Source organism: Giraffa tippelskirchi, chromosome 6, assembly GCF_054371585.1.
Source record: "Giraffa tippelskirchi isolate mGirTip1 chromosome 6, T2T-mGirTip1v1.2.pri, whole genome shotgun sequence".
NCBI lineage: Eukaryota > Metazoa > Chordata > Mammalia > Artiodactyla > Giraffidae > Giraffa > Giraffa tippelskirchi.
In genome coordinates, this window is record NC_137280.1 from 44,287,873 (window position 1) to 44,301,994 (window position 14,122).

Below are 14,122 nucleotides of genomic sequence, written 5' to 3' on the forward strand. Positions count from 1 at the left end.
CCTAAGAAAGAGCATATCTGAGTTGTCTAAGCCCCCTTTCTTCTCCTGTCTTACTCATACCAGCACTTCGCAAAATTATGTCTGGGACCTTGATGCCCTTTTAGGGGATCTGCAAGGCCAAAACTATTCTCACAATAATATAAAGATATTATTCTCTCATGGATGCACAATAGAGTTGGCTTAAAAAAAAATCTTATTTGTGTTGCAAACAAACAACTCATAGAAAAATAGGTCAGATTTGTTTTTACTAGAGGGGAGGGGAGGGCAGGGAAAGGCAAGCTGGTTGGAGGTGGTCTAAAGGCACAAACTTCCATTACAAGATAAGTTCTAGGGATGTAATGTACAACATGATCAATATAACTAACACTGCTGTATGTTATATATGAAAGTTGTTAGAGTAAATCCTCTTGAGAGTTCTCACCACAAGGAAAATAATTCTTTTTTTTTTTCATTTGTGTCTATTTGAGATTATGTATGTTCACTAAATTTATTGTGATAATTATTTCATGATGTATGTAAGTCAAATCATGGTGCTGTACACCTTAAACTCACATAGTGCTGTGTGTCAATTATATCTCAATACTGCTGGAAGAAGTCTTGTTTATAACATAGTGGATTTATTATGATGATTTTTAAATGAATTAATCATTTTTTTCTATTTTCCAGTTTCAATTTTCAATACAGTAAATAGCAGTAAGATACACCCCACATACACAAAAGCCTGTACATTAATAAGATCATAAAGACTCCTTGGAGAAGGCCATGGCAACCCACTCCAGTATTCTTGCCTGGAGAATCCCATGGACAGAGGAGCCTGGCAGGCTACAGTCCATGGGGATGCAGAATCAGACACAACTGAAGTGACTTAGCGTAAAAATTCCTAAGTACAGGGTTTTGGAACTGCTCATCTAGAGTCTCAAAGTGGTTGATGAGCCTTGATATTTATTGCCCTTTTGTTCTATTTCAGAACAAAAATTCTGTCTTATTATTTCCACCTAATTATTATTATTTCTGTCTTTTCTATCAGCCAGATATTTCTCTTTCTAGTCCATAGCCGAAACAGACACTTCGCTAATTACAAGTTGTAAGATTCAGGGGTTGTTTTCTTCTCCCTTTTCAGGGCCATCTGAACTGGAGATGAACATGGGGGGACCTCAGTATAGCCAACAACAAGCACCTCCAAATCAGACCGCCCCCTGGCCTGAGAGCATTCTGCCAATAGACCAGGCACCGTTTGCCAGCCAGAACAGGTGAGCACTCAGGAGGTCCCAGAGAGCAGAGTTCACAAGTTCCAGGAGTTATCTCGGCCCTAGGCCAGGAGTTAATCTTATCCTTTTAAACACTTGGTGCCTGACCAGTTTCCATGTATTCAAACTATATCACTTACTGGTCTGGGAGTACAGGAGGTAAGGGAGGGAGGGGAATCCAAAAATCAGTTTGACTATATGCCTTTAAAGATGCTGCAGTTTAGTTGGAAAATAAAATACGTAGACTAATAACTAATATGAGCTAGCATGTACTATAAATAGGGTGATCATTCAATTGGGGTGACTGGGGAAAGCTTCACAGTTCTTGAGAAGTGGTATCATTGGGACTTGCCTGGGGGTCTAGTGGTTAAGACTCCATACTTCCAATGCAGAGGGCACAAGTTCAATCCCTGGTCAGGGAACTAAGATCCCACATGCCAGGCAGTGTGACCAAGAGATTTAAAAAAATGTAAAAGAAAGGTATCATTTCAGCAGGCAGAGATGGCAGGAAGCCAGTTCATCTGGCAAGAGCAGTATAATCAGAGGCCTAGAGGTTACAGAAGCAACACAATATGTTTAGGATAACAGAATAGTCTAGTTTTATGCTTCATATACTTTACCACATTAACAAAAAAGTATCAGAAGATTTGACTGGAAGAGTAGATTAATAATGGAACAGATTTATAGAGGGTCTTAAATTCCAAACTCTGAAGAATTCAGCCTTTTTTCTTTAAGCTGTTTTTTGAAAAAGAAAGTGGTATATATGACCAAGTTTGATTTTTTTGATTCTGATTATCAGTCTAATCATTTTTGTTTCTGTATAGGCAATCTTTTCTAATTGCTTTTGAAATATTTCTGTAACCATGATACTGTAGTTTTACTGTAGTGTGTCTAGGTGTGAATTGATTTATTTATACTGCTTGGTGTTTGGTATATCTTGTACTTGTTTTTTAAATCTGTCAATTCATGTGTTTCATCAGTTCTAGAAATTTTAGCCATTATCTCTATATACTGCCACTCCTCCATTTTCTTTATTCTTTCTTTCTGGGATTCTGCCAAGACACGTTAACCTTCTACATTAGATTTTTTTAGAACTCATACCCTCCTTATTTCTTTATCCATCTTCCATTTTCCGTCTCCTTGTCTCTCTGTACTATACTGAGGATAATTTATTCATATGTATATTTCATTAATTATCTCTTTAGCTATGTTTGATGCAATTACATTCTTCATTCCTAGAAGTTCTATTTGCCTTATTATTTTTCATGGCCTCTTGTGGTTTGCTTATTTTTGATTCCACCTTTATGTCTTTAAACATGACATTCATCCTTTGTTTCTACATTTCTTGATTTGAGAGTTCCAGTATCTGGATTCCTTGCAGTTGTAAATCAGTGACTGACTCTTGCTTCTGGTGGCGCTTTTCCCTGAGTATTATGGCAGTCTTTCATTGGGAGTTCTAGTTGCTCTTGGTCAATAAAACACCTGAGGTTAAAAACTGAGGATACTTTTTCTTAGGAGAGAATTTGCACTGGTCTCTGCAGGGGTGAGGGTCTCTGCTCACCGGTCTGCTCAGAGCAGCCCAGCTCCCCCCCACACACAATCAGCTCTTTCATGTGGCTGTGGCCCAGCGCCCCCAACTCTTCAGGATAAAATCCACCTGTCCCCGGGGGCTTAGGTGTTGCTCAAGTTTTAGCTCGAAGGTGGTTGTTCCATTATTCCCTGGAAAGATGACGTCACAGTTGTGTTATATGCTAATCTCAGGGTTAGACACTGGAAGCAGGTGTCTCGCAGGTAACCCTGAGGCCTGTGTGATGGTGCTGCTCAGCCAGTTGGGTGGGCACAGAGCCTCGAGGCAGGGAGATAATTCATGTACTAAGCAGGAGTCAGCATGGGCACATAAAGGATGCAGGCAATGTGTTCTGGGAAGTAAACATTAGGAAACAAACTGGAGGAATTCGGTCTTGAGGCTCGCATGTAAAGAGTTCAGGTTGGAGGCTAGTGAGGACTTCATTGCAGACTGAACTATTTTGTCCTTTGGGGGGTATTCAAATCTAAAATTATAAAATACTTTTATCAAATTCACTAATGATAAAAGCAGCGTTTCTGGAATTTCATAGTCAGTCAGTTCAGTCACTCAGTTGTGTCTGACTCTTTGCAACCCCATGAACCATAGCATGCCAGGCCTCCCTGTCCATCACCAACTCCCGGAGTTTACCCAAACTCATGTCCATTGAGTCGGTGATGCCATCTAACCATCTCATCCTCTGTCGTCCCCTTCTCCTCCAGCCCTCAATCTTTCCCAACATCAGGGTCTTTCAAATGAGTCAGCTCTTCGCCTCAGGTGGTCAAAGTATTGGAGTTTCAGCTTCAACATCAGTCCTTCCAATGAACACCCAGGACTGATCTCCTTTAGGATGGACTGGTTGGATCTCCTTGCAGTCCAAGGGACTTTCAAGAGTCTTCTCCAACAGCACAGTTCAAAAGCATCAATTATGCGGTGCTAAGCTTTCTTTATAGTCCAACTCTCACACCCATACATGACTACTGGAAAAACCATAGCCTTGACTAGACAGACCTTTGTTGACAAAGTAATGTCTCTGCTTTTTAATATGCTGTCTAGGTTGGTCAAAACTTTCCTTCCAAGGAGTAAGCGTCTTTTAATTTCATGGCTGCAGTCACCATCTGCAGTGATTTTGGAGCCCAAAAAAATAAAGTCAGCCACTGTTTCCACTGTTTCCCCATCTATTTGCATGAAGTGATGGGACCAGATGCCATGATCTTAGTTTTCTGAATGTTGAGCTTTAAGCCAACTTTTTCACTCTCCTCTTTCACTTTTATCAAGAGGCTCTTAAGTTCTTCTTCACTTTCTGCCATAAGGGTGGTATCATCTGCATATCTGAGGTTATTGATATTTCTCCCGGTAATCTTGTTTCCAGCTTGTGCTTCATCCAGCCCAGCATTTCTCATGATGTACTCTGCATATAAGTTAAATAAGTAGGGTGACAATATACAGCCTTGACGTACTCCTTTTCCTATTTGGAACCAGTCTGTTGTTCCATGTGCAGTTCTAACTAACTGTTGCTTCCTGACCTGCATACAGGTTTCTCAAGATGCAGGTCAGGTGGTCTGGTATTCCCATCTCTTTCAGAATTTTCCACAGTTTATTGTGATCCACACAGTCAAAGGCTTTGGCATAGTCAATAAAACAGAAATAGATGTTTTTCTGGAACTCTTTTGCTTTTTCGATGATCCATCGAATGTTGGCAATTTGATCTCTGGTTCCTCTGCCTTTTCGAAAACCAGCTTGAACATCTGGAAGTTCACGGTTCACGTGTTGCTGAAGCATAAGGGTAGAATATTTCCAGAGCTTCTTGTTTTTTAAAAAACAAACAAGCAGAGAAATAGGTTTTATAGTGACTCCTACCCTGGGATGAAATGCTTTTGCATAGCTCAGAATTGTGTTGTGGAGCCTGTTTTCCTTTCTGTATCTTAAGAGAATGATGCAGGATTCAGGGCACTCTGTGAAGTTTTAAAAAAATAAAAATAGCATAAGATGAATATGAGCTCAGCAATAGGCTGGGTGAGAAAAAGCTGGAAACTAGTTATTTCACTGAAAGAAAAGACCAGGGCAACTGCTTAATAGCTGTTTAGGGAGATAAAAAAGAGAAGGTGCTCTCCAGCTGTATTCCATTCACTTAGTGGAAGAAACTAGTGTATTCAGACCCCCAGTGCCTGTGCACCACTTCTGGGGTCTCATTGGGAAGCAGTTCTGAGTGGAATCCAGGATTCTACGTCTCTGACAAGCCCCAAGTGATGCTAGCTAGCACTGTTGCTCCTCCACTATACTTCGTAGGGGAGAACATCAAGAACCACAGTCAGTCACAGTGGCTCTTACTGGACTGGGTACCAAGGGCGGTGTGTGGCCTGCATCACTGGGTTTGCTTGGGAATAGAGCATTGTATAAATAACCACTGTAGTCATCCTTAGAGGTGGTACTTTCTCAGGGTCCTTCCAGCTCTTTAAGTCTGATTTCATGGTGTCAGTGAGTATGTGCATTTTCTAAATATGTTTATTTGGTTTGTTAAAAACATACCCACGTCCATGGAGACTTGCACATAGAAGAAAAAGTAACCCAACCCCCGAGAGCTGGTTGGGGATGAAATATCTGAGATTAGTTTCCAGGGGAAAACTAGGCCCAAAGTTAGGATTTTCACTGTTGCCCAAGTTGAGCAGGGTTCTGTTAAAACAAAAGTGGGGACCTCCCTGGCTGTCACATGGTTAGGAGGACTCTGCATTTCCGCTGCGGGGGGGCATGGGTTCGATCCCACAAGCCACCCAGGCCAAACAACAGCAACAACTAAAAAACAAAATGGGAGAAATCCAGAGTACACGCTGAAGCTGGTTACAGAGTCAGCGGTTCAGTTTGCTGGGGGCATTTCTGTGACTCTGCTCTGACCCTATTCTCATGCTGTTGGTGTTACTGTCAGTTTTCTTTGTATAAGAACTCTGTGGATAGAACAGAACATTTTTACCACTTTTAAAGTTATTTCAGCTTTTCTAGCCATTTAACTCCTCTTCTTTTATTTTAAATAATTCAGTTAGAAGAAATTTATAACCAAATTTACAGTAGTCTTATTGTCATAGAAATCCAGAGATGATGGACAACAAGGGTTCTAACCACGTCTCTCTTTTGAAATAAAAGAAAAGCAGTGTTTTTCTTTTTAATACCCTTTGTAAGTATTAATATCACCGTTAATATTTTATATCTTTACTGCCTACCTATTTAGGAATAGATTTTTTAATGTTTCATGAACCCAGCATTAGTTTATATATACACATTTCAAAAAGAGAGTAGTTTACCCTTAAATTTCTAACATATTCACATCCTCATTTATTTATAATTATATTTCCATTGGCTGTCATTTCATTGTGGGTTTTTTTTTCCTTTTATTCATCTGGTAGGTAAAAGAGATGTTTAAAATATAGTCCCAAATGTGTAGATGATTTTTTGATGATTTCTGTTGGATTAGTAAAAGTGAACAGTAGCTGCCTTTCATGAAAGACTTTCTTTCACATTAAGTTCAGAATTTCTGAGTTAATTTGGTGTTCTTTTGTTTGTAATGTGTCCAAGAGTAAAGTTTTCTTGGTTGACTGTTAATTTCTCATCATGTAGTAGCTGCTACTTTTTTGCAAAATTTTGAAAATACAAGTAAAAAGTAATGGTAATGTTCCAATTTCTCAAACAATAGCTCAGAATTGATCTTATTCCCCTTATCACCATCTTTAATGTCCTAGTAGTCTGTAAATAAATGAAAGTATAGATTTCAAGAAATAAGGTTTTTTATCATATGGCATCCCTTATATGTGGAATCTAAAAAGACATGATACAAATGAATTTATTTACAAAACAGAAAGAGACTCACAGACTTAGAGAACAAATTTATGGTTGCTGGGGGGGAGGGATAGTTAGGGAGTTTGGAATGGACATGTATATATTTAAAATGGATGACCATCAAGTACCTACACAAAGAACTCTGCTCAATGTTATGTGGCATCCTAGATGGGAGGGGGGTTTGAGGGAGAGGAATACATGTATATGTATGGCTGAGTCTCTTTGCTGTCAATCTGAAATTATCACATCATTAATAGGCTATACTCAAATAGGATATAAAATTTTTTTTAATTTTTTTTTAAAAGAAAGATTTTTATTGATGATGGACCTATCTTCTGCTAGTTCATTCCTTACTACTGTGCCAGCCTGGGGCTTCTGTGTGTTCTTCCATTTATTCCTCTGAATTTCATCCTTGTCTTAATACTATATTTGTCAGCCACCATCTAGATTGTAACTATATATATAATTGCCCAAAATGTAAGAAAAAATTTTCTCCATCATATTGACGGTCATTTATAAAGGTGGAATTGAAAGTCCAGATCACTGTTTTTTCTATAAGCCAAACGTATTATGATGTTTCTACAACAAAGAAGTGTTGTACCTCGTGGTATGCCCAAATTTATGATACCAAGCCACAATGCAATATATTTTTATGAACATAAAAATGTATTTTTCTGAGCATAAGGTATGATAACCTGGCTAGATCAAGAACCTTTTATTTTCACCAACTGGGAACTTGCTGAATTTACACAGTTCAGATACCAAGCCAACGAAGAGACTAAAGATGCTCACCAGGCGCAGTTGAGGTTTGTAAGTAAATGCCAGCATCAAGTCAGCACAGCACAGTGAGTAGTCCTGGAGTCGAGAGTAGAGTGGGTATGGCCAGGAGTGACTGGAGGAGACATGCCGACCCTGGAGGGGAAGGATCACAGGTGGAGAAGAGGGTGGGAAATGTAGAATGGAAGTCTTGGCATTATGCTGGATATACAGCATCTTCTAGGAAAAGGCCGGTTGCCCAGGGCAGCTGGGACCCACAGGGAAGCCGTAGGCTCTACTCTGGGACAGGTTAGGCTTTACTGAAGTGTGTGTGTCCACCACCACCAGTGCCCTGACCCAGGGCCTGGGATTTTGTGAGTCAGCACAGTAATGGGAAAAGGAACCTGGCAACATCGTATCAGGAGAATCAGAGAGAGACTGTAAGCAGGACAGTATCCCCAAGGCCCCAGCTCAAGTTGAAGAGGGCTTTGACCAAAGTAGGAATCTAGGTCATGCATTAGCTTAACTTTTTTAATTAGAAAAAGAAAAGGAAATCATGTAACCAAAAAATGGGTTATTTTATTATGTAGGAAATCACTTAGATGCCAATGAATGTTTGCAGTAGGTTTTTTTTTCTCTGAAAGCATTGGGATGTGCCCTCCCTGGAGTGGAGTTGTCTTCCACAGTACTGGACAGGGCCTCCTCTTCCAGCTGACACTGGCAGATGCATATGGGGCACCTGCCTTCCCACAGAGCTAGTGCAGCCTCACTCCACTTAAGAGGGACTTGATTTCATAGTAGAGATCTGGGGTGGGGGCTCTGGCTGTGTGGAGATTTTAAGCTTGTGAAGAAACAGAAGTTGAAAATTATGAAGTAAAGCTCGGGAAAGAAAATATTAACTAGCATCTTTGGGGAAGGAGGTCTCAGGCCTAAGAGAAGGTGGTAAATAGCATCCACTCTCGGCTGACTCTAGCTCTTTTTTCATGAAATGTACCACATCTGAATATTGGTCACTCCTCTGTGGGGAATTTCCTGTGCTCTTTGCTTCCGTGACATGCAGTGCTGTGGTTTTTCTCCTCCTTGTTGCCACTGTTCTGCATCAGCTCCTTCCTCCCACTCCCTAAGTGTAGAGTAATCTGATCACAGTTGTGTTTAGAAAGTTAATTCTGGGAGCACATGGAAGCAGGAAGGGCCATGGGGCCAATGGGTGTCTTATTTGTGTGCTTGACATCTTCCTGAGAACCAAGGCCCCGGCTGCAAGGCCTCTTATGATACCTCTCAGGTCATGGGATGTGAGCTCAGAGAGCCAAGGACTACAGACACACAATGTTGTGAAGGGCACACTTACTGGGTGATTGTCCTCACAAGTGACTGGGGCTAATGAAGAGGGTAGATTATTTCTAAGTGCACTAGGTTAGAACTGTTTGACTATTGGTGTAAATCCTCAGCATTTCAGGATACTAGGCCAAAATGGCACAGAGCTAGCTTTAGAAAACATGGCCTGTCATCTCTATGTGAATCTATCATCACTTAAGAATGAGGGTGCTGTGCTTAGTCGTTCAGTCGTGTTCCACTCTGCAACCCAATGGACCGTAGCCCGCCAGGCTCCCCTGTCCATGGGGATTCTCCAAGCAAGAATACTGGAATGAGTAACCATTCCTCCCTCCAGGGGATCGAACCCAGGTCTCCCGTATAGCAGGTGGATTCTTTACCACCTGAGCCACCAGGGAAGGCCATGAATACTGGAGTGGGTAGCCTATTCCTTCTCCAGGGGATCTTCCCTACCCAGGAATTGAACTGGGGTCTCCTGCATTGCAGGCAGATTCTTTACCAGCTGAGCTACCAGGGAAGCCCTAAGAATGAGGGTGCCTACTTATAAACTTCATTCTCTACAAAACATCATGTAGTACCTCTAAGAGGACAAATTAGAGGATAATTTCCCCTTTCAATATTTGAGTAACTCAGAAACTCTTTAATTTAAATCACAGGAATTTATTATACCATTGAATTTGGAGTGTGGTGTTACAATTTTATCGCCTAAAATATATAACAGACATAATCTGCATGTTCATGGTCGACTTTTCGTGACTAACTTGGTAGCCTGACAGCCACACTTCTTGAGGATTTTCATAAATGTTTACAAATCCCGCTTATGCATGACGGAGAAATATCCTGTTAGTCCAGCCAAGTGCAGTCTAATGGCAGCTGAGTTCAAAAAAATTAATGGAGCTTTCATGCTCACTGTGTCCCTCAGATGGGTCATTCAAGCCTCATGAGAAATGAAACTATGTAATCAATTAGTCTTTCCTGCTAAAATCTAGAAAACTCCTTGGACTGCTTCAGGGCAAAGTAAATATATGAGTATATATGCTTGAAGAGTCATCATGGATTTGTGGGAACACAGTGGTCACCCTGGCCAGTGGTGAATCCCTGCTTTGTAGTATTGCCTGTCTGTTCTCCACCACAGAGTCTGACAAGCCCTCCAAGCCTCAGCTTTGCCAGTTTTAGAGCAGGAGCAATAAAAACAACAATCATAACATCCAGTGTCTTCATGTGTGTCTCACCTGTCTCTGTTGCTGTTTAGTCTCTCAGTTGTATCTGACTCTCTTGCAACCCCATGGACTGTAACTCCTCAGGGTCCTGGTGAGTTATGTCCATGGGAATTCTCCAAGCAAGAATACTGGAGTGGGTTGCCATTTCCTCCTCCAGGGGATCTTCCCCACCTAGGGATCAAACCCAGATCTCCTCCTGCTTTGGCTCAGGTGGATTCTTAACCACCGAGCCACCAGGGAAGCCCCCTATCTCTGTTAGGCACTAAATAACGCGTATCTATTATGTGGGGTTGTTGTTTGTGTCTGACCGGTACCATATTTTACTACTTTTGTTATTAAGGAGGGAAAAAAATGTTCTCTAATCAACTCACTTTTCCGTGGGCATGAGACGAAGTTTGTCTCTTTACAGGCAGCCGTTTGGCAGCTCTCCCGACGACTTGCTGTGTCCACATCCCACAGCGGAGTCTCCAAGTGATGAAGGCGCTCTCCTGGACCAGCTGTACCTGGCCTTGAGGAACTTCGATGGCCTGGAGGAAATCGACAGAGCCCTGGGGATACCCGAGCTCGTCAGCCAGGTGGGCGCACCGCGAGGCTGGCAGAGGCCAAGCTCGCAGGGACACACAGATGTCTGTTCTCTTCTGCTTGCACATAAACTGCAGTCGGCTTTTTAGAACGTGTTCTTACCTCGTAACCAGGAGCTCTGTTTCCTGTCTCCCCCTCTCCTTGTTACTCCCACATCAACTTTTGCCCCAGAATGGAAACGACCAAGAATGAATTTTACCTGTAATTTGGATTTATTGGGCCAGAAGGCATAAACTCAAGTCCAGGTCACTTGACTATGGCAGAGAGGAACACACAAGGAGCACAGAGGCCAGAACAGAGCACTGCTGTCTCAGTGATCGAGAACCTTCCGTCTCAAAACCAGTATCCTTCATCTTATATCTGTGAGCGAGTGATAGGAAGCTACTTGTGCTAAAATAGGTTGCACAGAAGTTAGCAGAAGTCACTTTAAAGGTGAAGTTAGCCAACCTTCGTGGGCTTATATTGCTTCCCCTGCTCCCCCTGCCCCTGTTCCCTTCTGCAGGGGATCTTCCCAACCCAGGGATCGAACCCAGGTGTCCCACATTACAGGCAGATTCTTTATTGTCTGAGCCACCAGGGAAGCCTGTATAGTTGATTTAGTTGGTGACATAAAGTCATTTAAGAGTACTTTATAGCAACAATATAATAACCTAACAGAGTCTCATGAAATAACTTGGAGGACTTTTCTCAGTCTGGCTACGCAGCCCAATTGGTATGAAGCAGGCATCCTGTTTTCCCGTAGAAAGATCACAGGCTCGCTGCAGTCTTCTTTTCTCATCATGAATCATCTTTATTTCTTACTGCTAAGAAGTACCTTCCAGGGGTTTGATCTGCTTCCTGGACATATGACGTGTTGTGAGGGTCTGGGAGAAGGTGGTGCCGAGTCATGGGAGACTTTCTCTGAAGCATGAAAACTAGTCTTGTCATAATCCCCACATTCAGCAGACAGAAGTGGGAGTTAAGACTTGTCAATTCATACTGAGAACAGCAGAATGGAAAGAAATGACTTGAGGTTGCATGATATAACCTGAATAAATCAAGAGAGGAAAATGGAGTTGAAGTATTTCCTGTGTGGCTGGTTTGCTTTGCCTTTAGTGCTGGTGAGAATTTAGTATTCAGCATTGTTATCCCTGAGTTTCGTCTAAAGTGACATTTAAAGATGTGATTCTTGGGGTTGCTGCGTGACTCAAGCATTGTTTTATCAAAACTGGTGTCATTTCATCATTTAATATCTTCAGTCTTCTTTTTTTTTTAATTTGTGTTTCTATGTTGTCTTATCCAATCCATCCTGATAATATCATATTACCTGAATTACAGAAATATGATTGTTAGGTGAAGTTGGGGAAATGTAGAACACAAATGGGCTTTACTTGTAGTCATCAGAGTTGTGTGTTTTCTTTAAAAATGGAAATTACTTAAACCTTCTCTCTTTTAAAGATGGGCCAATACTTCAAGATCTGAGATGGTTTTGTGTATATACTTACAGCAGTAATTCAACAGTGAATGGTTCCCATGAGTGGGCTCCACATTTTTAAAACTGCTATGCACAAGAGGATGGGCCCAGTTCTCACGGTTAAACTTGATCTGAGGGCGGGATTCTGGGTGGCTGCAGGCCTGCTCTCACATGGGTAGACTAGCTTAAGGAAAACCTAGGACGTTACTGTGCTTAAAGAACATCTGAGAGATGATTGCGGTTGGGAGGTTCGTAGCAGAAGGAAGAAAGAATGAGCCAAGGGCACCCTCTGGATTTGCAGTCATTTAAGGGCCACCTGGGTGAAGGTGTCGCCCCTGGGAAATTCTGGATTTTCTGTACCCACTCCATTCTGAGCCAGATAGATGGGGTAGCCCTAAGAAGTCAAGAAGGATGAACACATTAGATACATCTAGTAGGAAATAAGATGGTAGGACTTCCCTGGGGGTCCAGCAGTTAAGAATCCACCTTCCAATGCAGGGGGACGTAGGTTTGATCCCGGGTCAGGAACCTAAGATCTCACATGCCACAGGGCAGCTAACGCTTTGTGCCACACCTAGAGAAGCCCCTGCACTACAACAAGGACCCAACACAGCCAAAAAAAAAAAAAGGAAATAAGATGGTGGCAGAATGTGGACCGTGTAGGGAATTCTGGCGACCACAGAAAACAGGCAGATACAGGCAGTGTGTCACACTGGTGAGAGGCTCAGGTCCTAAATCACAGACTCGACTGGAACCTACCCCTTACCTTCCAGACAGGCTTACTGCAGTTTACCACACATCTCCAAGTCTCAGTTTCTTTAACTATCTGCAAAATGGGAATAATAGCGGTGGGCACCCCAGCACTGCTGACCCCAGCCAGGTATCAAGGCAGTTGTCTACTTGAAGTGATTTATACAGCTGTGAATAAGCAGTCAGAACACTGAACACACCTGGGGGACATTTGCATTTTCAGGTTCAGGTTAGTCAGATTGGTGGTGTGAGTAGGAAGGAGGCTTTCTGTACTTATCACCACTTCCCCCTTCCCTGGGAAGAAGGGTTGCTGGGAGTCACGCCTGAACCCTGCTTCTGGCCTCAAGTAACTGGATCTTTTGAACAAAGAGGCATTTTCTAGGAAGACAAGTGGAGTCAAGGTAGAAGTACCTTTGTGCCATAAGTACAACAGCAGAAGCTTCAGAGACAGGGCAGTGAAAATCTTATGTTCACTCTGCGGTTTCTGCTGGTTTTATTTATGTGTTGGTCACCTGGGGGCTTTCTCTTCAGAGCCAAGGTGTGGACCCGGAGCAGTTCTCCAGTCAGGATTCCAGCCTCATGCTAGAGCAGAAGACCCCCGTGTTCCCACAGCAGTATGCGTCTCAGGCGCAGATGGCCCAGGGCAGCTACACACCCATGCAGGATCCAAACTTCCACACCATGGGACAGCGGCCCAGTTACGCCACCCTCCGCATGCAGCCCCGGCCCGGCCTCAGGCCCACAGGCCTTGTGCAGAGCCAGCCCAACCAGCTGAGGCTTCAACTGCAGCATCGCCTCCAAGCACAGCAGGTGTGTTCCTGGCCGCTACCCAGAAAGTCGGGGTGGGGGGACCCAGTGAAGGTGGATGTGAGATGGCAAAAAGAATGGGGGGTCCTTTTGGGGGCTTAAGTCTCACTCTGTCCTAAGACAGTGAAGATGTTGCCATGACCGTACAGCTTTCGTGCTCATTTCTGCTTTCTTCCTTCCCTTCTTTCTTGCTCCTCTGCTGACTCTGCTCCAGCTAGAGCAGCTCTCCTCTGATTTCCTAGCTCGGTGATTTACTGATGGGCTGACCTTGAGTTCTCCAAGCCTCAGAGCTTGGAGATCTGTTCACATCTATCAAATGGCGCTGTTAACATTCTAGGGCTATATGTATGGGTTGACAGGACCCAGCACAGTTTCTGGCCCCAAGTGAGTACCCAGGACACCGGGAGCTCCTGCCATGAGTCCTATCTTGTGATCAAAATTGTGGCTTTTAGCAGAATGGTGGCAGAGGGGTGGTGCGTTAAGGAGTAGCTATTTTGCTCAAGAAAGTATGTTCTCACTGAAACAAGCCTGGACAGATTTCTGTCATATAGTAAATAACAGTATTGTGGACTTTAAAAATTTC

The 14,122-nt window shown here is 42.8% G+C and overlaps 1 protein-coding gene across 34 annotated transcripts in view; it reads left to right on the forward strand.

Moving 5' to 3' along the window:
* Positions 1–14,122, forward strand: part of NCOA2 (nuclear receptor coactivator 2) — a 428,580-nt gene that overhangs the window by 399,445 nt on the left and 15,013 nt on the right. For 33 of the 34 annotated variants that reach the window (XR_014057045.1, XR_014057046.1, XR_014057047.1 and 30 more), the window contains 3 exons: positions 1,121–1,250; positions 10,357–10,522; positions 13,264–13,542. Coding sequence is in view for 30 of the 34 variants with exons in the window: in XM_081501778.1 (XP_081357904.1) it covers positions 1,121–1,250; positions 10,357–10,522; positions 13,264–13,542 (575 nt within the window). In the remaining 4 variants the exon portion in view is untranslated. Of the gene's footprint in view, positions 1–1,120; positions 1,251–10,356; positions 10,523–13,263; positions 13,924–14,122 lie in introns of all 34 variants that reach the window. The other variant, XR_014057048.1, reaches the window with a different exon arrangement.